Here is a 25,737-nt window from a genome sequence, read left to right as displayed (position 1 = left end):
GAGATGCTTTGCTTGGACTGCTGCTGGTCTAGGATAAAACCCCCAGTGCATTTCTCCCCTCTCTGGCTTGGCCTGTTCTCCTGTTTCTCCTCCCACCTGCTCCTGCAGTTTTCCTCTGCCTCCGTGCTTGCCTTCGGGTGTGTTGAACATAACTATCAGGTCCAGGGCTTGGCCTAATGTTCCCTGCTTTCTTCTGGTCCACCCTGAAGAGTTTTGCTTCCCAGCTCGTTTGCTGGCTCAGCCTGGAGCTGAGCAGATCAGATAGCTGCCTGAGAGTGAATGCAACCAGCCTCCAGCACCCGAGGCCACCAGGCACCCAAGCTCGGGCAAAACTGCCTGGAGACGGGCAGGGAGCAGGGTGAAATGAAACAGGGATCTGGTCCAGCTCTGCTGCAGCCCCCCAACCATCTCCCTGGGCCTCGGAGGTTTGCTCAATAAGCCAGAGCAGCCCTGATCCAGTCCTCTCCACCTCCCTGTCAGCAAGGAGGGATTTACTGCTGCACCTGAAACAGGCACGCGCCAGGACCCTTTCCTGCTGGGCTGCTCCTTGCAGGGGCTTTGGGAAACCACCAGAGCTGGCAGGATGAGTCACATCGCAGCCATGAGGAGATGGAGAGACACATATCCCATGTGCTGGGGGAAGCGTCTCGCTTCCCGGGTGCACTCAGCACCACTGGTCCCAAATTGCTGGTGGGGGCTTTGCACTGCTGCAGTGGATCTGGTGCTGTCGGATAGCCAAATGCTGGGGAACATCTCTTCCCCAGCTGCTTATGGGAGCCTGGCCCACAGGCAGCCATACCAGGAAGAAACAGCCCCGCTCACCCCCGAAAGCAAGCTTGGGACTGCCACGATGCCTGCTGTCCGACCTGGTGGCTGCCAGTCCTGCCCTGAGCCCTGCTAAGCCCACGCTCCTGCAGCCCCGCAAACCTCCGCCGTCCCTGGGTGCTGCCGCTGTGACTGACCTGGTGGACGGCCGCCGCTCCCCAGCTTCATACTCGGGGCGTCTCCCTCTTAACTGGGCTATTTTGGGACTCCTTCATCAGCCTGACCTCGGGTCAGAGCTTCAAGGCCGTGACTAACTAATGTCCTCCGCAAAGGTTTTAAAATGAAGAAGGGAGCATGGAAAGCGGCTGATGGACTTGTGGAGGTGTGGAGCATCCTTGCTTCCACCTGGAGAGGGGGCAGAGGGGGCTGTTACCAGCTGTCCAGGCAGGGGCAGAACCGAGTGCGACCCCTCCACCACCAAGGTACCACTGTGCCCCCCCCCCCCCAATTCGGTGTAACTCACTGCTCAGGGCTCACTGCAGCTCCTGCCCTGGGAGGCCATGCAGTTCAGCCATTATTAATTAAAATGCTATCTATCCTCTCTCTTCCTCTCCCCAAGATGCCAAGAACTGCTAAACTATTCTCGGGGATAATACGGAGGGGAATTAAATAGTTACTGTGAAATTTGAGCTGTGCCTTTTGGAGTTTTATTGCCGCTCCTGGAGCCTGTGATTCCCCATTGAGTACTCCGTATCCAGACCCACGCTCGGTAGCAACGGCATGCCTACACGAGGGACTGCGGTGCATTCAGCCTGCGCGCAGATATTGCACGCTAGGTGCTGGGGGAATTTCTTTTGCATGAGCCGTTAGAGGGGCTGCATTTCTCCTCTCTGGCCTGAGCGGTAATCTGTAGCACGCAGCACTCAGTGTCAGTATTACGGCTATTCTGGGATGGAGGCTAGGGTCCCTAAGGGCCAGGCACTCTGGGTGTGATACCGCATGTGAGGACGAGAAGAACAATATTGTTTGTGGAGAGCAGTTTTCACAGTGTTATCGAAATCCCAGGGGCGTCTCTGTGTCTGGATGCTATTAGGAACGCGTGGGCTGTGACGGCAGCTCCCAGCCAGGCTGCTCAGTTCCCTCCTCCTGCGAGGGCGAGCGCGCGGTGGAGGAAGATCGGCCCTGCCCGTCTCCCGAGTGCAAGCGGCCACGCTGGGAGCAGAGGTGGGCAGCGGCTGGAGGATTTTACCTCCAGCTCCAAGCGCTGTGCACAGCCGGGCTCTGCCTGGGAGGGTGACAGCGAGGGGAAGCGCACACCAGCCCCTGTGCTCCTCCTGCGAGAGAGTCAGCTGTCATTCTCCTGCATTGCCCCCTTCTCCGCTTCCTGCTGAAAATCTCTGCTGTGGGGCTGGGAGACTGCGTGCGAGGTGGGGACCAGCGGGCAGCCAACCCGCGGCAAGCTGGCTGAGCATCCCACGGACCCTTCTCGAGCAGGCTTGAAATGGGAGGAACATCCCCGAGTCATTCGTTAGTCATTACATAAAACCCAACCCACCCTGAGAGCATCCTGGTCCGCAGACCAGACGGCCGCCACGGGCGCTGGAGGGATGCGGGCGCTGGTGGCGGGCTGCTGGCCTCCCGCGCGGGTCCCGTTCGCACCCAGCACGGAGGGGCAGCTTGCAGAGCCCCAAGCTCTTCTGCAACAGGCTCCACGATGGCTGTGGACAAACAAATGTGCTAACGCCAGGCGTCCCAGCAGCAATTTCAGTTCAAGGAGACCGTGTTGCCATGACAAGCTGTACAAGCATTATCCAGGAAAAAGACCCCAGCAGCGCTTGTCGGAGACGCGAGAAATTCAGTGCTGGCACAGAGAGCATGTACACACAGTACAAGTCATGCACTAATGTCGCTGTTAGCACATGTGATCAACTGCACACATTAAACTCCTGTTGCTTCTAACATGCATCGTCTTTCACCATCACACATCAAAGCCCTGTGCCGCAGATGTCCTGCCTTGCTCCAGCCTCCTCCCTCACTCCATGCCCACCATGCTCCAGCCCACATGTGTGCATGTGCACTCCCCAGGGCTCGCTCTCCTCCAGACCGGAGTGCAGTTTTCCCGGCAAGGCTGATTCCTGGAAAGGGAAGATATTAGCAGAATCTCTCTGGAGGCGCCGGCCCGAAGCTGTAGCATTTGCCAGGTGGTGGGAGGCTCATCCCAGCCTCATGCTCACCAAGTCCTCTGCCTCTTCATTTATTTAGTAGCCGGGATTAGTGAGCGGCAATTAAACTTTAAAGGATGGTTCTGCACTGGAAAGCGAATGCTGTTAAGAACCCCAGCATTTCTGAGTGGTCGCTGTTTCTGGTTTGAGAGCATCTTTAGCTTGCTAGCTACAGGCAGCACATGCTGCCTGGAGGATAGGGGAGGGAGCTGAGCCCAGCTCTGCAGATGCAAGGCCAGCTCACCCAGACAAACGTGGGCCAAGGGTGCTGGAAAGGTTTAGCCGCTGCAGGGTGCCTTGCCCATGCTCTTCCCATTGCCTTGTGGGTGGCCACAGGACCTCTTTCCCTGAACAAGAACTTTTGCATCAGTGGTGGGTGCTACTTCTTGCATCTGGGTGCTACTGTGTCCCCATGACCCTGCGTGTGATGCTGCTACGCAGCCAGTGCAAGCTTGCTCCTGTGGTCCTGGGGTCAAGCTGTGCTCCCTGGCCGCTGCTGAGAGCTTGCGAGCCCCTGCGGCATGGCTGAGTCACCGGGGGGTTGTGGACAGGGTGTTCCCTGGCTTGCCAGCTCCGAGCAGGCCAAGGAATAGCTGTCAGGCTGAAAAAGCTTGTGAGTGTTGAACAAGGCTCCCTACTGTTTTGCTGCTCAGCACTGAGCTCTTCACATTTCTCTGCAGCTGCAAGAACTGGAAGAGCAACTTTTTCCTCTTTTTCCTGAGAATCTGTTAGAATCACATGATTCCAGCAGCTGGTGCTTTAAGCAAACCAGTGTTATATTGGGGCCCTTAGCCCAGGAAACCCTGCTTCTCCCATAGTGGGGCCGCTCCGGAGGAGGCTGAGGCTGGGTGGTTGTGGTGGAGGTTTCCCAGGCAGTTTGCAGGCTTCTGCCCTGCAGGGAAGGAGGCAAAACCTGTTGCAGCCTCAGTTGGCAGCGTCAGTGGGGTCTTTGGGTTTTCCCCTGCGCGTTAGGGCTCTGCCCAGCCTGCCAGAGCCTTAGGAAGTAAACATCCTGCAGGCAGCCGCGGGCCGGTCCCGGCACGGGCGGCTGCCAGGTAGCCGGGTTACTCCGTGCAGGGAGACAATCGCCGGCTTCCTCAGCACTCGCGTTTAGAGAATAATTTCCATGAACCCAGCCAGAAATGAACTCTGCTGCGCAGACGAGAGCCCTCGCTGTTCATTGCACCCTGTCTTTTTTCTTGTCCTTTCCCTTCCGCCTTCTTTCTTTTTCTCCTCTTTTTGCTTCTCTCCTTCTCTCTTTTTCTTTCCCCTTCTGCCTCCATCTCCTCTTTTCCCTTTTCTTCCCCTGGCTCTGTTTTTTGACCTTCCTCCCTCTCTTTTTGGAGCAGAAGCAATGTTTCCCTTCCACGGGCCAGCTCCCACCCCAGCACGTGATCCTGGCATGTCCTGCCTGTTAGCATGAGGCTTTGGCACTGCGCGGGAGCCTTCCCACATCAATGGCCAGCCACTGCTGCTCCCGCAACTTGAGTCTGTTTGGCAGTTTGCTGCCTCCCACCCACCTCCCTGCTACAACTTGACATAAGCTCAGTGAAGAAATTGCCCCAGTGCTGGCTGCTTCTCTTCCCGGTGCAGCCTCTGGGAGCGCTGGGGGCAGAGCAAGAGGAGAGCCCGGTCCTGCCCTTTTGGCTCCTCTGTGCGGGTGTTGTTGCTCGCTCAGTGAAAAGCAAGGTGCTGCCGGCTCTCCAGGCTGTGCAAAAGCATCTGACCTCCTCCCTTCCCTTCTCCCACATGCCCAGGCAGCATGGGAGCATCTGGGCTCTGCATCCCTAGGTTCAAATCTGCAGCGAGCCCCAAGGTCGGGGGGCTGGAGCAAGGCCAGAGCGCGCGTTTGAGCTCATTGGGAGCCTGTTGCAGTGTTTCAGCCCAGTTGCCAGTGCTCCCGAGAGAGGGAGCGGATGGGAGGAGGCGCTGACAGGCTGGATGGTGACACACGGCAGAGCCTTGGGGAAGGGGAGGAGAGGCCGCAGTGCTGGCGGAGGAGAAGCGAGGGTGCTGAGAGATGGGATCGTCTCATCACGCAGCGCTGCGTGGTTTACGGGGGCTGGCGTTAGCAAGGCTGCGCTGCTGCGGATCCTTGACCTACCGCTGCAAAGAGAGGACGTGCACAGAGCTTAGCCGGGAAGGATCTAGCTGGCGTTGTCCTCCTTGATATTCAGCCGTGCTCATTCAGGTCCTCCCTGTGATACCCCGGCTAGAGAGGACTCCGTCCCCCTTTGCAAATGCCAGTGCCGGCCCGGCGCTGTGCAGAGTCGCGGCTGCCTGTCCCAGCCCGTCCTGCTGCTGGCAGCGAGGTGCCCTCGCCTGAGCAGGCACCTGCCGCTTCAGCTCTGCTGGCCGCCTTCCTCGCCGTCACCCATGTCTTGTTTATGTCCTTTGTCACGCCGAGGGAGGTGACATGGTGCAGGAGTGACAGCAGCGGGGGACAAGGGGACAGCGGGAGGCAGGTGGAAGCAATAATTGGTCGTGATCTAATTAGGGAAGCCTAGGGCTAGATTAGGAGCGGTGACACAGTAGAGGGTTTTTAGCTGTAAGCTGCAGATGGTTCTGCCTGGAAGTAGGGAGAGAAGAAGCTGGCGTGGACTTGCCGGGAGTTCGTAATCCTGCCTGCACGATGCTCTGTGCCATGAGGCTCCAGGAGGGAGTCCTGTCCCGGACTCCTTCCTCTTGTGGGTGCAAAGAGAAGGGAGCCTTGCGTGACCCCATCATGGGACTACCTGCAAAGGGAGCTGGTGAGCCGCCTTCCAGCCCCCTGGCAATGGACACTGCTGATCAGGGCAGTTCAGAGTCCCGTGATCTTTGCTGCAAAATTTTGAAAAATCTGTAACTGGTTCAAGTTTTTAGAAACAGACCTGCTGATTTTTGCAAATGGGCTTTTCTGATGAAAAATTAGAATTAGAAACTGACGTGCACAGGAATTTGTTTAAAAACCTGAATATTAGTACTGAATCATGAGACGCTTCTGGATTTTACTTAGAAGAAAGGCCGCTCGGCTTTGGGCAGCGCCTGCCAGGTGCCAACCTGCTGCTGTGAGCCATCCCATCTGCTTGAAGGTGATGCTGCCCCGGGGGGCGGCAGGATCGTCCTTTCCCGGCCAGGCACTGCGACCACCCAGAGGCTGGAGGAAGCGCTCCTCCTCCCGAGGCCGGTCTGGTGGGATACCAGCAACACGTGGCTGGTGTGCCGGGCCAGGAGCATGCTTTAGCCTCGTTTTGTTGCCCACTTTCTCAGCCTTGGACGGCTGGATTAGATGCAAAGCTCCTTTGGGAAAGGGCATCTCTGTTTGGCTCCGAGCCCGTCTTTCCCTTCCTCTCCAAGGCGTTTTTATGGCCGCAGCCGAGCTCCTCCTGCCTTTGCCATTTCACGCTGCTGGACGGTAGGAAGGACCCCTCAGCCCAGCTGCTGCCGAGAAGCCCGTATCGTGGCGCCGCATGGACTTGTCCATGTGGGAGCTCCCACCCTTCCTGCCCTGCCGCCCTCGGGGCGCAGCCAGGCGCCCGGCCCGGAGGGGAAATCCTCCCCCTCGCCCTCGCCTCCGGAGGGGCTCGGAGCTGCCCCGCAAGCCCGTCCCCTGCCACCCCAGGCTGCCTCTCCGGGATTTGCCTGCCGCAGAGAGGCAATGTGGGGGGATTTGGGATGCGGGCTCCTGCCCCCGGGGTCCCGGAGCGCCACCGATCCCTCTCCGAGCGGGGGTTTCTCCCGCACTGTTTGCCCCCAGCCCGGCACAGTGTGTCCCAACCCCGGCGCTTCACCTCAGCCTCTCCCTCAACATAATGTGCTTCCAATGAAATTCCTTTCTGGCCAGTCATCGCTGTCCCTCGGCCTCGACGCCTCCGCGGGCCGGCGCTGGCCGGGCCGTGCTTCCTCTTCCTGAGCCGCCCCGGCCCCCCCGGGGCTCCCGGCTCGTCCTGCCGCTCCCAACCCCTTCCTCGCCGCCGCCGCCGTCCCCGCGACCGCCTCTCCGGGAAAGGCTCCCTCGCACCCCGCCTGCCCCGGCCGGGCTCAGCGAAAGGCAGCGCCGGAGCCGTTCACGCCTTGCCCGAGCTCCGGGTGGCTGCCGTCGGCAGCGGCCCCTGCTCGGATCTGCTGCTGCCGCCGCCTCTCAGCCAAACGCCGTGGCCGGTGCCTGGCTCCGGCGTGTTCGTGGCGGCTCTGCTTCCCCGCGTCGGGTTTAGCACAGCGCGTGCCCCGGCTGCCGCGTGTCCCTGCCGAGCCGGCCCCGGAGGCGTGCTACGAGCAGGGGGAGCCACGTCTCTGCCACCGCCGGTGGGTTTTTGTGAGCGGACAATTTACAGGTCAATTAGTGCAGGAAATGTGCGGCGGGTTCATGTGATGCATCGCTCGCCCGCCCTGGAAAGAGCAGGGAGGAGCGGGAGGCAGCAGCCCCTGGAGGTAGCGCTGGGAGCCCTCCGAAGGCATCGTCCAGCCCCGCTGCACCGCTGCCGCATCCCCCTCGGAGGTGGCCGCAGCGGGGCCCAGCCCTGTGCTGACACCCGCGGTGCCCGGCTGAGATGTCTCCCGGCCGAGATGTCTCCCGAGCAGCGCGGCCAGCCCCACGCAGTCGCGCCCTCGCTGCACGTACCGGCCGTGCCAGCGCTCGGCCCCCAGCGACACCCCCCTCCCACACCGCTGGCACCCATCCGCCTCAGCTTCCCATGGTGGCACCACCTCTTGTTATGAATTAGAGGGTGAATGCTTTGCTTTTCCACAGTCCCCTTCACCTGTGGTTCTCCAAGTATTGTGCAAATATTAATTACTGGTAATTAATTAAATCAGGCCTCCCCATCCCCTGTGGAGATGCTGTCTCATAAACATGCTGATAGCAAACATCACGTCAAGGCAGGATCTCCAAGCTGGGTGGGAGCTTGCAATTACCTATTGCTAATGATACAAAACTCACCTGCAGCAGTTTCTACCTAATAGACCTTCCCGGAGGGCTAATGAGTTAAAAGAGGGAGTGGGGTGAGTAGAGGAAAACCAGCAGGACTGGGCCTTATCCCAGTAAGGGACAATAAGTGGATGTTGGAAATGGCCTTGGTCTCCTGTTCCTTGCAGCTTGTGCTCCTCTAAAGTCGGTCCTGGCTTGCCCCAAGTGGGATGGGTGAGGAGCAGTGCCGGCAGGGCTGAGCAGCTCCCCAGCAGCCTGCGCTCCGTCGCGCCTCGCAGCCAGTGGCGCTCACTTGCACGCCAGCCGTTCAGCCCCGCGTGAGCTGCGGCCGCTGCTGCGGTTGCCTTCCCTTCTCCTTTCCCCGCGGGCAGCAGCTCCCATCGCAGCTCTTCTCCTCTGCCCGTTCCCTGCTGCACCGGGCTGGATTTGCGTCGTCTTTGAGCCTCTACTTTACAAGGTAGATGTTCATCTCCAATCTGTCCCCCATCCCCAAGCGCTCAAAGGGTTGTGGAGGCGGCGTGAGGGTGCAGCGCTCCCTCCCCGCCCTGCCGCCCCTCGGCAGAGGGCCAGGCGCCATGTCGCGGCGTATGCAGCACGCTGCCGTCCAGGGCAGGAAGGCCGGACAGGAAGACAAACAAAGCTGACCCTCCTGAAATGGAAGGTGGACGCTTTGGGAAGGAAGGAGGGGGTTGCCCAGTAATGCAGAGCGGGAACCCAGAGGTGGTCAGCGGCTGGGTGGCTCGGAGCACCTCGCGCCTCCCTCCTGGGCTGATGATGGCCCTGTGCTTGCATGCTGTCCCTCCGCCCTCCCTGTGGACCGAGCTCCTCTCTACAGCTTTGGTTGCTCTTTGGAGGCACTGTCTTACCCCCACCCAAACCACTCAAGCCACGAGCCCTCTTGCTTGCATACAGCCGTTCCTGCCTGTCTCGAGGATTGCACGGGGCACTGATCCATGACCGGAGGTGCCACCTTAATCCAGATCACTGGGAAATCTGTCACGTGCCCACGTGGCAGCTCACTGCCCGGCCTTGGCTGCAGCCGTTCCTTGGGATGGAGCTGCTGCAATGTGCACCGTGAATCAAGCCCACCCCAACACCAGCCGGCACATGGACGCAGCCCCAGAAGAGTCCGGCCTGGGGTGGTCTTTTGTGTGCTTACATTTGGGAGCACAAATGCATTCATCACTACGCAAAGCCAGAATAATTTCTTGCTAGATAAGCAAGAGCAGGGACAAACTGGGGTGAGATTAAGGCATTCCTTGGGCAGCTCCCACCCCTTCACCCTAACTGCTGTATCTCAGCCTGCAAGGCCACTAATGCTACTTACATTATTACTGGATTATTTGGGGGTAATGAGCTTTTCCCTGATCAGCTGTCTCTCTGCTCAGGGGTGTTGTGATGCGTAATACTTCCTACACGAGGCCACGAGGTGGGCAGCTGGCTGCTCGGAAACAAGCAGAGCCCCAGCAAAACAATGCATTAATGTTTCCAGAGAAAAATTCCAGCATGGGCCTGAGGTTAATTGCAAGTCAGGAAGCTTTCTGCTTAATGCTGAACAAAGCCAGCAGGCAGGAGGGCGATGGTGCCCTAAGCAAGGTCCTGACCCACCTCGACGGGTGCAAATCAGGAGCAACTGTATTGATTTAATCTCTGCCAGAAGTGTAATAGAGCTGTAAGCATCTCTTCCATCCTAAACTCTTTTTTTTTTTTTTTTTTTTGCTTCCTTTTCTGTCATCAAACCTGTCAGCACAGGGGCTTGGTGGCATGTTGCTATGGACACCAAGAAGTTCCCCCTAGAGACCAGAAGCCCAGAACAAGTGATGCCTGCATTTTTTGCCATTGATTTTTTTTTTAATTACTATTATTATTAATGTTTATTTAAATGTTGATTAATTCCTGGACTTTCTCCCCACCTTCCTTGCGCTTTTCGGGCCAAGATCTGTGAATTGACATGGCTGTGTCTCAGGGCTTGGCTTCTGCTTTGTTCTCCAAGAGGGTGCGAGCATGGGATGTGTGGGAGGAAAAGTTTCAGTGCTGTAACTCTTGCTCTGCTGGAGACCCCTACAGAAGAAATTCCCCATCTATTGCAACAGGTCAGCACAACCAGGAGGCCCAGCCTTGGGGGGATCCTGGTGAGATCAGCCCTGGATCTTCCCCCAGGTTGCTGCAAGGGTGTTGCAGCATTCACGGGCTCCCACCAGCAGCTGCAGGTGGTCCTGGAGTGTTCCTAGAGTTTGCACCTCCTTGCAACACATACTTGCAAAAGCATGGGCAAGGGCACCCTGTTCACCCTTACAGAGATTCTTCACCATATTTGGGACCTCAAGGTAACTTAAATCTAGAGCCAGGCACAGAAAAGAGTGTCTCTACTGGTCTGAACTCCAGGCCTGACTCCCATCTTATAGTACCTCTGATACCATACCCTTTAGTGCTTAAAGTGCCTTTGCTGGCCCATGAGAGCTCTTAGTCTACAAGAGCATGCCCAGGAGGGAAATCCCAGCAGCTCTTGAAAGTTCACTCCAAGTCTGGAGTCTGAGCTTCACAGCAGGGCTTAAGCGGGGGGAACCCATAGGAAAGCTTCTCAGCTTTTCGTGTGGCCCTCAGGTCAGGCTTCACAACACAGCCGAGAGGTGGTAACCCCCAATCTGTGTCCCACAGATCTGTAAATCCAAGAGCTGGAGCAGTGCTCGGGGGGTTGGCCTGTTTTGGCATTGCCATGTCCCAGCAGGCAGCAGCAGTGAGCAGCACTGCATGTTCATAGAGCTTGTTTTGGCGACTGGTAAACTGGCTCCTCTGGGCACTTGGCAGGTGGGATGGGATTTTACTGTGGGGTAGTCTCCAATGTCCCTTTGATTTTTCTTTCTTTGCTTTTTAAACCAATAATGGGCTGATTCTCTTCCTCGTCATACGATCTGCCCCATGGTAAATGAAGAGCCTTTCTGATGAGTGATCTCTTCTGTTTTGCATCCCTTCCTCCCTACTCTGGAAGGCTGTTTGTGTACCAGGTTTCAATCAGCTGTTTCTCTTGTTCCTGGGAAGGCAGTTCAGCACTGGGTCAACAAGTCTCAGGTCTATTGAAATCCCTGCCCTTTACAGGTCATCTTGCCCAGATCGCAGCTCTCTCTGGGATCTTACAGCAAACAAGTCCTTTACGGCTTGGCCCATGAGTGCAGCGATTAGCTCAGTGACAGGCGGCCCAAGCTCCCATGAGCAGCATGTGCATTAGCAACTCTGAAACCAGGGAAGGCAGGAGCTGTTCTTCAAAGTGTTTCTGTATGTGCATGTATTTGGAGATGGTGCTGAGACAGCAGAAAGGCTGTCTGCTCTGTGCAGTTCCTCCACTGGAGCGTGGGCTGAGGTTGCAGTGTACCGGCCCTTCACGGTGGTCTGCAGAGCTGTGGGAGGAGGGCTGCGGAGTGGAGGTGAATCCCAGGCTGTCCTCCCACTCTGTCTGCGGCAGGAGAACTTGGCTCACGCCCTTAGTGCTGGTTTCCATGGGGAGCCCATCTGCTGACTGTGGAGGTTGGACTGCGCTCCCATCCGCTGTGGCCCCCAGGCTTGTGTGCAGTGGCTGCATGCTCTGCAGTGCTGCTCCCCAAAGAGCAGCGGTGCTGGGACGCTCTGGCTCATGGAGAAGCTGCAAGTCCAGCCTGGGCCAAACCCCTCAAATGCTGTTAACCTTGAAAGCTCTTTGGGAAATTGCTTCTTCATCCAGTTCCTAACCAAACAAGGGGAGACTGCAAAAAGTAACAGTCCCTTCCCGTGCTGCTGCTGGATTGGCGCTTACTGGTGCTTTTCTGGCTGCACCATCAGCAACCCACAACCAGCCAAGGGCTGAGCAGACCCGGGCAGCACGCAGGTAGCTGGTCCCTCTGTGGTCCCTGCTGTTCGTGCTTTGGACATAGGAGAGGCCTTGGGAGCTCTGCCTGGATTTGGGGGACACCAAGAAGAAACAACACTTGAGCCTGCAGATGGTTACCCGTGAGCCAAAGATTGGTGGCTGCTCTTCTGTGGGGACAGGGAGAGCCCAACCTGCTAGACAGACAGAGAGGACATAAGCCCGGGTCAGAGTCGAGGAGTATCAGCATGTTTTTGGCTGTCCTTTGCCACACAGCCTCTCCCTAGCAATACCTAACATCTGGCTGCACTGTCATTGTCACAGAAGGGGTCTTCTCCAGCCAGGCTGAGGTCGGTGCCATGACCCTCAACCACCCAGGCTGTCCTCTGAATGCTAATGGACCCTTCCTCTCTCTCGCTTTTTTTCTCCCTCCTTTCTGCCAGCAGTTCCCTATCAGCAAAACTCATATACCCCTGGGAGCAGTTCCACCGTTATCCAGTGCTACCGCTGCGGAGACACGTGCAAGGGGGAGGTGGTACGCGTCCAGAGCAATCACTTCCACATCAGGTGCTTCACCTGCCAAGGTAGGAGGGCGCAGCCCAAAGAGCCGGCGGTCAAGCTGTCCCACAAGCCCTGCGCGCAGTCTGGAAGGGAAAGGGCCAGGGAGAACCCAGCCCAGCCTGCAGAGATGTGATTGCACCCCCGGCGGTGGCCATTTTCCATGGGGGGATTTGATGCTGTGCAGGTGGGGAGGTGAAGGAGCTGGCAGTGGCATGGGGCCAGCGATGCCCCTGCGCCACACCAAAACCAGCAGACCAGTCTATGGACTGCGGTGGCCAAGACGTGGGCACAGTCACCACGGGCTGCCTGAATGCCACCAGCCTGTGCCGTGCCAGCCCCAGATATACCCACAGCCCATGTGTGATCCAAAGGGCAGCCACATCCATCAGCCACCTGCCCCCGACGAGTGAGGAGGAGCTGTTGCAAGCCTGGCAGAGGCGAAGCAAGGTGGGGGAGAGCCCTGAGCTGCTCATGACGGGGCTGGGGCTGGGGCTGGGTGGCTGATCGCTTCCACCCTCGCACTGGCAGGCAGGGATGAGATGGAGGTGCTGCAATGCTGAGAGCTGTAACTGGGGCTAGGCTGCCTCTGGGGCCTGCAGAAACAGCAGAGAGTTTGGCCTGGGCCCTCTGCATCCAGCGGGCGAGCTGGGCATGGGAAGGAGCCTCCCCTGCCCTGGCAGTGCTGGGGATGCGAAGGGCCTGGAGGGATGCAGGGGTTGCTGATCCTGGAGGGTGGCAGGAGCTGTGCCCTCCTGGCAGGGGAACGGGGCCATGCTGCCACTCACCCAGGGAGCTCCAGGCTCCTGATGCCCTCTCCGGAGGATGGAGGTTGCTCAAGACCTCCCTGCAGCTGGATGCAGGAGGAGGTGAGCTGAGGAGCCATTAAAGCTAACAGCCCAGAACTGATGCTTAAGGTCTCCTTAGTATGTTTGTTAAAACAGCTGGTCTTATGAAGGCCAGTGGCCCGTTCTGTAGATTGCAAAGCATCAAATTACCAGGGTTTTTAAAGGTCTCTGGTCTCCTGAGCTCCCATCACCTTGTGCTAAGTAGGGCATAAATCTCTGTCCCCTTGGCCACAGAGTCTGGCTGCGGGGGATTCCCCCTCTGGGGTCATCACCATCCCTGCAGGAGCCCATGGGTGCCTCCTCACCCATGCCCTCCCTGTAGCATGGCCAGCCCCAGACCTCCATGTGGGCATGCAGGTGCCCTCAGGACTGGCCAACACGTGCACAGCCTGGTGCTCAAACCCCCTTTGCCCTCTTCCCCGGCTCGAGTGTCTGCGAGGAGCAGAAAACTGCTCATCCAGACAAAGAGCTCAGACAGGCGCTGGCTTCAAAGGGGACGTGGAGCCGGCGGGGAGGGCTTGGCGGTGTTTGCTGCCTGATTTCCAAGTGAAAGGGAATAAATAATGAGCGGAAATCCTCTTGTCTCACCTTCCCTCACAGCTCGTACCCCTTGCCACCTCGGGCTCGCTTTCCCAGCTCCACGCCAGCCCAGGGCTTGCCCCACGCTGCAGCCGTCCCCTGTCCCGCTGCCCTGGGAGCCTGACCCACAACCGGTGCAGCCTGCAAAGATGTGCTCTGGGTCCCAGAGCAAATGGGGCCTCAACCTGCCTCCAGTGGTCTTGCTTCTGCTTCTCGATGCTGTCCCAGAGCTGGTGGCCAGTCTGTCTGTCCATCCATGCTCAAAGGGAAGCACTGAATCCCTGTTTGCCGAGGGCAGCAGGTCCTGTTCCCTGTGCCCACCGGGGCTTCTGCCAGCGGCTCTGGGGAGGAGCAGAGCAGTGCCATGGGGTGCTCTGCAGGGAGGCAAGGGACAGGAGCGGCTTCTCTGTGTCCCGGGACCCGCACGTGCCTGCAGGCCCGAGGAGTAAAGCAGAGAGGAGGGAGGTGGGCAGTGCAGCGTGTGCTCAGCGCCCTGCGGGTGCCCGCCTCACGGCCGGCTCCGTGGCCGCGGTGCTGCAGCCCCCAGAGAGGCCCCGGCCATGCAGCGAGCGGCTTGGCCTGGAGGTGGCCTGCGCCACAGCATGTGCCCCACACCGTGCAGTCCTGCTCTTGGCTTCCTGACACCCCGAGGAGAGACAAACCCTGCCCAGGTGCCGCGGGGTCAGGGGGGTGCTGTGGGCCCTCTCAGGAGCCAGGCGGGGATGCCCCGGGCCCTCCCAGCCCGTCTACGCCGAGGTGTGCAGGCTCCAGCCAGTTGCCCTCCCAGCTCTGGGGCTTCCCCGGGAGTGCCCAATCCTTGCTGTCCCAACAGCCCCATCCCGCACCCCGCCGCAGCCCAACACTGACATCTTGTGGTGCTGGGGGAGGTCCCCAGCTGGCCTGCAGGGAAAGGAAAAACCCTCCAAGATGCCTGCAAAAAGCTTCGTCCTCAGGGATGTCCTACAGGCTCTAGGGGCTGCATCCTTGCTGGCTGAAAGGAGCCAAGCCTCCTCAGGTCTGACCGACCTGCGCGAGCACGAGGCTGCCACGCGTTTGGGCAGCATGTGGCATGGCTGCCAAAATGGGGAATGCACGGAGGGGCGCTGGTCCCAGCTGCCCCGGCGTGCGCTTGGGATCTGCCTGCTGGATGTGCTTGCGTTGCTGCAGCCTCGCTTGCCCTGCACGGTCATGGGCCCCCTCAGTGGCATGGGTGGGAAGGGGCGGGTGGCAGAGGGGCGCTGAGGTGACACTGCCCCCGATGGGTGCATGTTCTCCTCCCCAGTGTGCGGCTGCGACCTGGCCCAGTCAGGCTTCTTCTTTAAGAACCAGGAGTACATCTGCACCCACGACTACCAGCAGCTCTACGGGACCCGCTGCGACAGCTGTGGGGACTTCATCACTGGGGAGGTCATCTCTGCCCTGGGAAGGACCTACCACCCCAAGTGCTTCGTGTGTAGCACGTGCAGGTGAGCTGAAGTCGCAGCTGCAGGACATGCAGCCCCTCTCCATGGGGTCACAGCAGTGGGGCAAGGGAGATCTGCCCTGCCCCACGCAACCTTTGGTTGGTCATTGGGGGAGAGGGTTGTTCATTCGCCCTCAATTCCTCAGTCCATTCTCCAGAATTTGGCACCTCAGGAGACATCTCCACTGCATTTTCTTAGTGGAAATCCTTCACAGATAATGAAATAGCTCCAAGCCCTCTCTTCGCAGCCTGGAGGCCTGCCTTAATACCTACATCAATCCTCAAGCCCTGTCCATGTGCATGCTCACTGCCTCCCCTTGCACCTTCACCTGAGCACAAGGAGGGTGCTGGGGCTGCTCTGGTCCCCCATGGGGATGGCCCAGGGCAGCAGGTTCCACTTTGGGGAGGAGCAGAGCCTCACGGGTGGCAGCAGAAAGGCTGGGCAAGCTGGGGGCAGCTGGAGACTGTGTGGAGGGGAGCATGCTTCTCACATGCCGCCACCTTCTCCTTGGCCGCAGGAAGCCGTTCCCCATTGGAGACAAAGTCACGTTCAGTGGGAAGGACTGTGTCTGCCAAAACTGCTCTCATTCTCTGATCAGCGCCAAACCCATCAAGATCCATGGGCCCAGCCGTAAGTTGACCGCTCTCATGTACGTCTGCAAAGAGAGTTATCGCATGAGCCTTCTTCAGACCCTGATCCTTGGGGTTATCGGGGTTACTGGTGGCTGTTCCCTCCCAGCTGGTGGTACTGGGGCTGGCTGAGCCTTCAGGAAAACCAGCCAGGGTGAAAAGCCAGACACCCTGGTTGTGATGCACAGTCTACTTTGTATTTGCTATCCCTTAAATGTACTTTTAAGCTATTAGAAAGCTTGTCACCTGAGTTTCCTACTTTGCATTTGCCATCCCTTAAATGTATTTTTAAGCTATTGGGAGGCTTGTCACCTGAGTTTCCTAATAGGGTAACAACTCAGTCTTTTCCTGCTTAGCCTGAGTACTGACCGAGGCTGGGGTACTCCCAGGCACAGCTCCCCTTGCCAGGTCAGACCGGAGCTTGGGGAAGTGCCTGCAAGGGCTTCAGGACCAGCATGCAGCACAGCACTGAGCGTTCATGGAGGTTTTGGAGGAGGAACGGAGTAACCCCTCAGCTCCACCCAAAATTTTTTCATGCTATGCACATTCACCTCGGGTTTCGGAAACTCCCTTGGCCTGTTTGTGACCTGGGTGGGTGCTGCCACCAAGCCTTTTGCTGTCTGAGGAAGCAACTGAAAATTTGGAGACGGGGCTTGCGACAGTGCCCAGATGTGGGTTTGCAGCAAGTGGCGGGAGAGGAGGTTGCTTTCCTGATGGACGTTGCACATCCCAGGCGGCATGTGAGTAACTGAACCAGTTACCGCTGCTGCATCAGAGAGCAGATCCTGGCAGCAAGAAACTGCTGGATCTCGTGCTTCCAGCTGCTAAAGACGGGCTGCCCATAGGGGGATCCTGGCTTTCCTTGTGTGCTGGGCTCCAAGATCTCTCTGTATGTGAATAGCAGCCTGGGAACACACACCAGGCTTTCCCAAGGGCTTGAGTTATTCGATGTCTGTACAAGCAGGCTGGCTTTGAAAAGCTTCTTATGCTCATTGACTTACACTGATGATCCCACCCTAAAACTCAGCAAGAGCAATAGAAAAGCTCTTCTGGAGGGATATGGCCTTGGTTTTTACCCCAAGTTGTTCCTTATGACACTTTTCATATCATACCCATCTCAAGGCCTTTGCCCTACAGTCTTTCCTTGCAGCTGGCTCTCTGCCTCGGGCCACTGCCAGGTTAAACGTAGTGGCCTGCAGAGCATCCTTTGGGTGTTGAGCTGCTGTTTGCAGAGAGAGTAGCTTGAGACGGTGTCCAGGGCAAGGAACTGCAGAGGGTTAACATGTGGCCCATGCTTTGCTGTCTGCCCGCCTTCACTGCCCTCCAAGTCACCGGGGAAGTTGCCTAACATGTGGGAGGCAGGGAGAACCAGGAGCTGTGCCACCGCATGGTGACCAAAACCCTGCCCCATCGCAGGGCCTGAGCTACAGGGTCCTGGCCACGGGGAGGGGACAGGCAGCCACACACTCTGCCTCTTGCCTCCTCTCCTCTCCCTTCCCATTCCCTGCCAGTCATCCCCTCCTCCTGAAATGTGCTCAGATGCTCCTCCCCAGCCTGCAGAGCAAGGTTGCCTGAGGGCACCATGGTTTATTCATGGGCAGCTGCAGGCAGCAGCCAGATGTACGTGAGCCTGCTGGCTCTCCCCTCCTGCCAGCTGGGCATGCTCTTCATCAGGTGGCACTGGCAGTGCCACCCCAGAAGGGGTGACAGGGGAGGCACACCTCTGCAGGGTGGATGTTGGAAGCAGCTGGTGACATTGCCCACATTGGTGCCCTCTGAGGGGAAGCTGTCCCTAGAAAAAGGATGCTGCACCTCTCGCTGCAGCCCCAGAGCTGTGAGCAACTCAAAAATCAGGGCTGTGGCAGTTGCATGAGACACGGAATGGATCCTGGCTGAGCTGAGCTGGCCAGCAGCATGGGGCCAAGCATGCTGCCCCAGGATGCAGGGACTTGGTGCGCATTTTCCTGAGGACGAAGTGAGTAGAAAAGCATGCCTGCTCAGGCAGCTTGCAAGGTGCTGCTGTGCTCCATGGGCATCGCGGGAGGGAGGGATGTGGCAGCGAGGGAGTTAAGGAGAAACCCCATCCAGCCCTGTGGGCCTGAAAACCTGCTGCACCAGAGGCCAGGGAGAGAAAAGGACAAGGAGGAGTCAAGGTCAGGGGTCCGAGGCCCATGTGCTTCCTGCTCCCAGCCTTGACAGGAGCCAGGGGAAATGGGGAAAGGAAGGGAGTCTCGTAAATACTGCAGCGGGGCCGGATGCGGCTGCTGGAGAGCACAGCCCTTCCTTTGCTCCGCTCGCTGCCAGACGCTTCCCACCACTCCTGCCCCCCGACGAGAGCCACACGGGGACCTGTCACGGCCAGCAGCCCACGCAGTAACCCTGGGCTAAGCTCGCGCCCGGCAGGGAAACACTGCCCTGTGCCAGGGCTGCCGTGGCGGGCACTCAGCCGGGGTGGCCCGCCGGGGTGGCCAGGTGCTGCTCCGCGGTCCCACCCCCAGCAAAGGCTTTACTCCATGGCCTGATGCTTCATCTGCCAAATCTCCGGACAAGGGAACATGCCGAGGTGGTATATTCCCATCCAGGGAAATGGCAGAGGAAAGGAGTCATCCCCAGGGGGCTGCCTGTGGAGCAGTGTCAGGGCCAGCGTGTTTACAGCAGGATCATCCCCTAGAAAAGGAGATCCTCTGGGGCAGGGGTGCAGGGCTTTCCTCGGAGCGGATGAGGGGTGCACTTGCTCGTGGGTGACCACGTGAGCCCGTTCGCGCGGCCGTGTGCATTCAGCTCCTGCTGTTCACGCTCGAATCCACAGCTCCGCTTCCTGTCCTGCCTCGCGCGGGGGCCACGTTAAGCGGCCAGGGTACCCCTGAGCTGCCCAGCAAACGCGAGCGGCTCGTGGGTTGTCCCGCAGCGTTGCCGAGCCCTCCTGGTGGGGAGCTCGGGGGGGTTTCACGTGCTCCCCTTCCCGCTGTCTCCCCAGACTGCGCAGGCTGCAAGGAGGAGATCAAGCAAGGCCAGTCTCTCCTGGCCCTGGAGAAGCAGTGGCACGTCAGCTGCTTCAAGTGCCAAACGTGTGGGATCATCCTCACCGGCGAGTACATCAGCAAGTGAGTGCCGGCCCCTCGCAGCCCGGGCTGCCGTGCGAGCCGTCGTCAGTCCTGGTGCTTGCCCTGGGCAGCCGGGGAGCAGCCGCGGGCCCACGGCTCGCGAGGGCCCCGCGTTGGGCACTGGGGTCCTGGTGAGGCACGCGATGGGAGACACCTCGGCTGCCCGACCCCCCTCTCATGCCCCATTTCCCCCTCTCTCACAGGGACGGCATCCCCTACTGCGAGTCCGACTACCATGCCCAGTTCGGCATCAAGTGCGAGACCTGCGACCGGTACATCAGCGGCAGGGTCCTGGAGGTGAGTCTCACAGCCAGGACCACCCATCCTGGTTGGCAGCAGGGATGCAGTGTGTCTCCCCCGGGGGTGCGTGCCGTGGGGAGCTGCATGCTCCTGCACCCTTGTGCCACCCCCATCCACTCGGGGCCGGGACCGTCCCTACAGCCAGGTGTGGACACGGTGTGGTCACCTCATCTGGAGGGTGAAAGTGCGGAAAGGACCCACCACCTCCTTGCAGGCCTCTGGAGAGGCAGGAACCAGGGCGCGCGGTGGCCTCGGCGGGTGCCCACGGGGTGGGACGTGCCCGGGGCCCGAGAGCTGGTGGCACCCGCGATAGCCGGCCGTCACCGCACCCTCCTCATTAGTGCCACCAGCTCGCTCGCAGACACGCTCGCCCGAGCCGCATCCCCGCGTGCATCCCTCACACGCACACGCACCGCCTGTCTGTTGCCTTGGCAACACATCCAACACAGCGGCGGCGGTGTGGGCCCAGGAGCTGCAGCAGAGCCTGCAAAGAGCCGTCCCCGCAGCCCGCCGGCCGTCCTTCACAGGGCTGGCCGAGAGATCCGCAGGGGCACCTGCACCGGGCAGGGAGGAGGCTGGCACGGGCGGCCACCGAGAGCATTTTGGGCAATGGTAGACCTGCGTTGCCGGAGCAGAGCCAGAGGGAGTGGGATTGCTTTCCAGGAAGGCCGGAGAGGTTCTTCAGGGCAAGGTCTGTCCTTCCCATCAGCCGCATGGTCAGGTCCTTCCCGAGCTCCCAACGCCAGGAGATGGGGGATGCTCTGTCACGCTCCCAGCTCATTCTTTCTTTCTGTTTCTGCCCTGACACTTGCGGGGGAAAAAATCTGGAAAACTTGGTCTGAGTGCAACTTAAAGGCTCAGAAGCCACAGGAAGCAGAGAAAAAGATGTCAGAGTGAAACATGCTGTGATTTTTTGGCCCCTCTGGCAATGCTGCGGGGCTGGGCTGTGGCGGGCAGAGAGGCAGCAATGCCGAAAGCTTGCAGAGTCCCTCCTGATACCTTCCCATCTGCACGGCTGGGCAGGAGGACAAGTGCTCCGAGGGCAGCACCGGCACCTGTTTCACTCTGCCATGCCCAGACAGCTGTGATTAAGAAGCAGTATCCCAAAATCAGAGGTACGCTGGCTCCATGGAGAGCCAGCCAGCAGGGGCAGTGGGCTGGAGCAGCTGCAGCAAGGATGGTCAGGCAGCCAGCAGCCTTAGCAATGGGTATACATCAGGAAGCAAAGGGGAACCTGTTGCTCTTTTGGTGGATCCTGCCCAGTACCGGAGTTTGCGGTGGCCTGGGCTCACAGCTTGACCTTCCTAGAGGTGCTGGAGAAAGCTCTGCTGTTCCTGAAATTGTGCAGGCCCACATGGGGCTCAGCACCGTGGGAGAGCAGTGTGCTCAGAGCTCACCTGTGCATGTTTCCATGCTGTGCTAGAGCCTGCTGCCCGCTCTCGGGGGACAGCCCTAGCACCAGCCCTGCAAAGCTGTGCATCCTCCACCATTGCGCCTTGCCTGGGTGAGAGTGGGCACCATAGAGGGGAGTCTCAGCAGCTGTCAAGGGGATGTGTGAGAAGCATCGAGGAGAGCAGAGGGCTCCTGAGAGTGGCTGGCTGTGTCAGGGGAGATGCAACACACCTTGAGCTTCAAAGGAGCCAGCACAGTGTCTGTGCTGGGCTATCTTTTGGGAGCTCTTTTGACACAAACTTGTGAAACCCTGGAGGCAGAGATATTTAGCCTCCTGAGAGCTGCACCGAGACATCTCTAGCCCCTTTCAACTACAGCCTGCCAAGAAGTGGTCACTCCTCCTGGTCCCTGCTGGCTGGGCTGGCCTGAAGGCACCAAACCTGGCCTGGACAACCTCTTTTGAAGCTGGAGCCCCAAAAGTCCTCCAGCCGCTTCCTCCCTACACTCCTCTTCAGGGAGCTCCCTCTGCCTGGAAAGGCCTTCTGCTGACTTAGGGCTTCGGCAGCAATCCCAGCACAGGCTGTGGTGACTGTGAGCTCAGCACTGCAGCAGCTGCCATGGGCCAGCTGCCCACTACAGGGGCCCTGACTTAGCAAGTGTCTGAGCGGAGCAGGGTGCAGCCAGAGACTCCCCTGAGGTCGAATCCTTGCCCCTGGTCCCCAGTAACCCTCTACCGGGACAGGCGCATCCTCAGCCGCCTCCCGCATCCCATCCTCCAGCCAAGAAAGGTGGTCAGGGACAGCAAGGCAAAGCAGGGGCTATGGATATGCATGCGTGCAGGATGTTCTGCCCCTCCTGAGCAGTGTGTGTGAGGAAGATCAGAGGAGTCAGAGCTGGGACTCCTGCATGGGGCAGGTCTGCAGGACCTCCACTGGGGCCAGAGCAGAGGGCCGGGCTCGGGGGCCATGTCTGGCAGGCACTGGTGGGCACTGCTGCCTCGGAGCCGCTCACTGCACTGCTCTTGGGGGCCTTCGCTCACCTGCTTGAGCTGCAGTGAGTCCGGATGAGCACAGGACTTTCCTGCCTGGGCTCATCTCAGAGGATAGAAGGAGAGCAGCTCCACAGGAGTAGCTCCACATGGGTAGTTACAGGCTGCCTGCGAACTGGAGACAGCACTGGGCTCTTGCCCTCCATCCCTGGCTCTCCTCTGAGCCTTGGCTCTCCTACCTGCCAGAGGGGACTGTGAGCGCTGCCCACCCTGTGCCAGGACGTGGGAAGATGCTGGCTGAATCCCATGAGACATTCTGAACACCAGTCATCTCGCATTAGCGCCTCTGCTGCACCAGCGCTCGGGCAAGCAAACCCTCCTTGCGTGAGAGGACTCGGATGGGCTGGAAGTAATTCAGTTTGGCTCCAGGTTCCCTGCAGGCAAAGCCTAGGTGTGACCTTCCTTCAGATACTGTCACAGAGCCGAGATGAACATAGGGCTCATGTCCTGGTGGGCTGCACAGGGAGAGCACTATGGAGCCTGTGGGCACTGCTTGGCCATGGCCCTTCTCTGTCCTGGCAACCGTGAGCCCCGGCTGCTTGCCTCCTCCGGCGGCCAGGGCCAGGTGCAGGCTCCGCACCCGCTTCGGGCGCGTGCCTGCTAGCCGATATTGAGTGATTTCCTGTAAAACTGGAGGCTTTAATAGTCTTCTCCGGCAGAGCGCAAAAGGGAAAGGGTGCCTTTAAATAATTTTAGGCCTTAATGAGCCTTCTCATGCTATCCCATGAGCCTCTGGGCTTTCCAAATGACTCGGAGCTGTGCAGCCAGGCTTGAATGATTAATGAGTCTTTAAGGGACCCCAAGTGATAATGAACAGGTCTCTTCACTCACAGCATCTATCAGCCTTTTACGAGCTGTAATAATAATCAATATAAAATAAACAAGGTTTGTACAGTTTGGAGAGTGATTACTCCTTGAAGAGGAGTGGTGGGTGCTTGAAGGTCTGCATTTAAAAGAAAGATGGAGCTGGTCTGTTGTGTGAAGAGCTGGTATATACTGCCTGGGGAGCAGCCAGCCTTGCTCCACATCTGTATCTCCCCAGTCTGCTAAACATCTCAGGCTTCCCTTCCAGCATGGTGTGGCAGCAGCTCATATATTCTGTGTGATCTAGATAGGAAAACACAAATATATATATATATATGTATTTTTTTTCTTACTGTCAGTGCACCAAGCTGTAGGAGGTGCTATGGGAGGGTCCGAGAACACCAAACTGTCTTGCTGCAACCCATCTTGGATTCAAAGAGAAGGATTTGAGAAGGCAGTAGATCAGTTTATCAAGGGTCTTTGTTTCCAACTTTAGGTGTCTCTAGACATCTTGAAATATAAGCAACTGGAATTGCAGAAGACTGACCTGTAGTGTTTAGGAGTTGGTATTTAGCCAGGTTGTTTTTAATCTTTCTTTTCCCTGTGTTTACAGCTGTCTCTTCAGATTGACAGAGTTTAGCGTGACTGCCATTGATTTTCAGCGCTCGCTGGCTGGAGCCTGCTGCGAGGAGGAGTGTGCATTGCAATTGTCGCAGCGAGCAGACGCCCCGGCCGGGTTATGTGCACAGAGTTTAGATTGGGAGGAACTGGCCTTTTCTTAATGAGCCTCTTCCCTTGGCAGTACAAATGAGTCGCCTCCCCAAAGCATCGGGCATAAAATGAGATGAACTTGTTGGAAGGATGTCAAAGACACAGCAGGTTCCAGACAAGGTCCTGGTGGTTTTTAGCAGTAAAATTGGTTTAGGATGCATATGGCCCGGAATCAGTCGGCCTGATTTGCTCAGACCGGCAAAGTGTTAAATGAAGGATCTTGACCTTGGAAATTGCGGATGGGGCCACATGCTCAGGAAAGCTCCTTGCTTGCGTTGCCTTAGGGACCTCTTCCTTCCCCCTGGAGTCAGCGGACAGTGCAGGAAAGAAGAACTGGGCCCTTTGTTGCTGCTTATTAGTGCTGGTTCTGTCCCTGCTGCCACCGCACGGGTGGCTTTCCCACCTCGTTATCAAGCTTTTGGACCTGGATTAGTGGTGTCTGGGCTGTGGGCTGACTTGGGCCAGCCAGGGAATACTTCAGGGAACTGACACCCTCTCCACCACCTTGGCACACTTGGTCATGCCTGGGGGGCAAGCCGAGGCTACGACTCCCCTGCACTAAGGTGCACTGTAACATAAGGAAGAGGGATCCTTGCTAAACTCTGGAAACAGCAAAATCTCCCACTCCTCTCCTCTGCCCGGCCGAAGACCCATCCACTCATATCCTGCATAAACTGCAGGAAAAAAGCCCCTGGCTAGTACCTAGCTGCCATCTGCATCCCTGAAGAGAATCTCTGCGTGATGAATCCCGGTTGATTATCTGGGCAATCAACACTTCCCTTGTGGCAGACTCTTAGCAATCTTTGCAGCAAATTTCCTTATTGATCCTCCCCGTTTCAAACTGTTTCCACGCTCTATATATCATAACTATTCCCTTTGTCAGTGCGAGCCTCGTCTTCCCTCTGCCACCTTAAATCATCCTTCTCCGTCTCTCAGATTATCATCAGGGTAAAATGTCCCTTTGGGTTTTGCTCTTACAGCACAACCAAGGTTCCTCTTAGCCCTGAGCTAGCTCCTACCTCCGAGCTCCAGAGCCCAGAAAACGAGCCTATAATTGAAATGCTAACAGACACTTTGAGTGGAAACAAGCTACCAATTAAACCTATTATCCCTGTCAAAGAGCAAAGGGAGCAGCTCAGCTCCATCTCATCTGGGAAAACAGCATGTTGTTAGTGCTGGAGTTTGGGCATGGCTTCACAGAAGGAGGGAGGCAGCAGAAAAGTTTCTTTAGCTCATGGGAGAGGAGCTAGAAATGATAGCCAGGGAGGCTCTGACAGCCAGCCTCAGGGCTGGGCTTCCCTCTGGCTTGGCTGAGCTTCAGGATGAAGCCTGTGGTTCCCTTTGCTTTGCGAGGTTTATCTTTCTCCCTTCCCAGCCATGGTCTGTAGTCATAGGGCCCTTAATCCTGCTGGTTTTCTTCAAAGCCTTGGAGTTATAGAGGGAAGGAGCACGTGCAAGTCATGGTTGCTTGGCTAAGCATTACTTCAGAGGATCAAAGTTATTTCTAGAGTCCAACGACAATTTACTAGGGGTGAGATTTGTCAAAGTACTTTGTTTTGGGATGTGGGACCTCCTGGTTCTGCTTTCTGCTATTTTGGACAGTTAAAGGAAAGTGAAAGGCTGCCAGTGTGCTTCGTAGTCTTGCAGGTCAGAAGTATTAGTTGGATGAAGCAGGCTCTGATTTTCTCTGTGAGTTGCAGTGGTCTCTGAGGCTGCTCCAGGAGTTTTGCCACGTTCACCTGGGTATTGCCTGCAGCAGAGAGGGACACCAGGGCCTCTCGCCCTCAGGGCATGACAGCAGCTCAGAACTTCCCGCGCCTTGCTTAGGGGCCTCTTTTCTCTGCTCGCCGTTGCAGGCAGGAGGGAAACATTACCACCCCACCTGTGCCCGATGCGTCCGCTGCCACCAGATGTTCACGGAAGGAGAGGAGATGTACCTTACAGGTAGGGACACCCCTGTCACAAGGGGGATCCTGCTGCAGTGGGGACTCCCATGCCATCCTGGGGTGGCCGGCGGGTCGGGCACAGCTGTTGTGTCACCCTGCCAGGGCAGACGTCCACCAGCATGGCTGTGCAGAGATGTGTTAGCTGTGGGAGAGAGGTTGCCCCTCTGCCACGGGTGGGAAGCGGTATGTTTGGTGTTTGGGGTTCGGGTCCTCGTGGTGATCAATGTCAGAAGGGTCTTTTCATGCAGCAGCAACTCTGAGCCTGTTCCCGCAGGTCTGGCTGACCTGGGGCCACCAGAGACGCCTCTCCACTTCTTCCTAGCCCTGAGCTCCTCCTTGGGTTACGCCTGTCCGCCCAGCGTCCTTACTGCTCAGAGAGGACCGGTGCTGCCCCTTTCAGCTCCATGCGATCTCAGCAGCCTGGAGGCATTTCCCTAGAGGAGATTTTGCTTTTTGTAAGGTGGCCTTTTGCTCGCTCAGAGTCTCCCCAAACACCTTCTGAGCGCTGCCTGGATGTGTCCCTGGTCCGTGTCCAGGGAGCAGAGGCGGCGATGAGTGCAGAGG

General features: G+C 58.0%; 1 protein-coding gene across 3 annotated transcripts in view; it reads left to right on the top strand.

Annotated features, from left to right (window-relative positions):
• Nucleotides 1-25,737, top strand: part of ABLIM3 (actin binding LIM protein family member 3) — a 64,938-nt gene that overhangs the window by 23,876 nt on the left and 15,325 nt on the right. For all 3 annotated transcript variants that reach the window (XM_067305004.1, XM_067305003.1, XM_067305002.1), the window contains exons 2-7: nt 12,178-12,315; nt 14,999-15,182; nt 15,697-15,809; nt 18,786-18,912; nt 19,116-19,209; nt 25,084-25,171. In XM_067305004.1, coding sequence (XP_067161105.1) covers nt 12,178-12,315; nt 14,999-15,182; nt 15,697-15,809; nt 18,786-18,912; nt 19,116-19,209; nt 25,084-25,171 — 744 coding nt within the window. The remainder of the gene's footprint in view (nt 1-12,177; nt 12,316-14,998; nt 15,183-15,696; nt 15,810-18,785; nt 18,913-19,115; nt 19,210-25,083; nt 25,172-25,737) is intronic.

The sequence above is a fragment of the Apteryx mantelli genome, chromosome 14, assembly GCF_036417845.1.
Source record: "Apteryx mantelli isolate bAptMan1 chromosome 14, bAptMan1.hap1, whole genome shotgun sequence".
Classification (NCBI taxonomy): domain Eukaryota; kingdom Metazoa; phylum Chordata; class Aves; order Apterygiformes; family Apterygidae; genus Apteryx; species Apteryx mantelli.
Note: the sequence above shows the minus strand (reverse complement) of the source record. Positions and strands in the feature narration are given on the sequence as shown.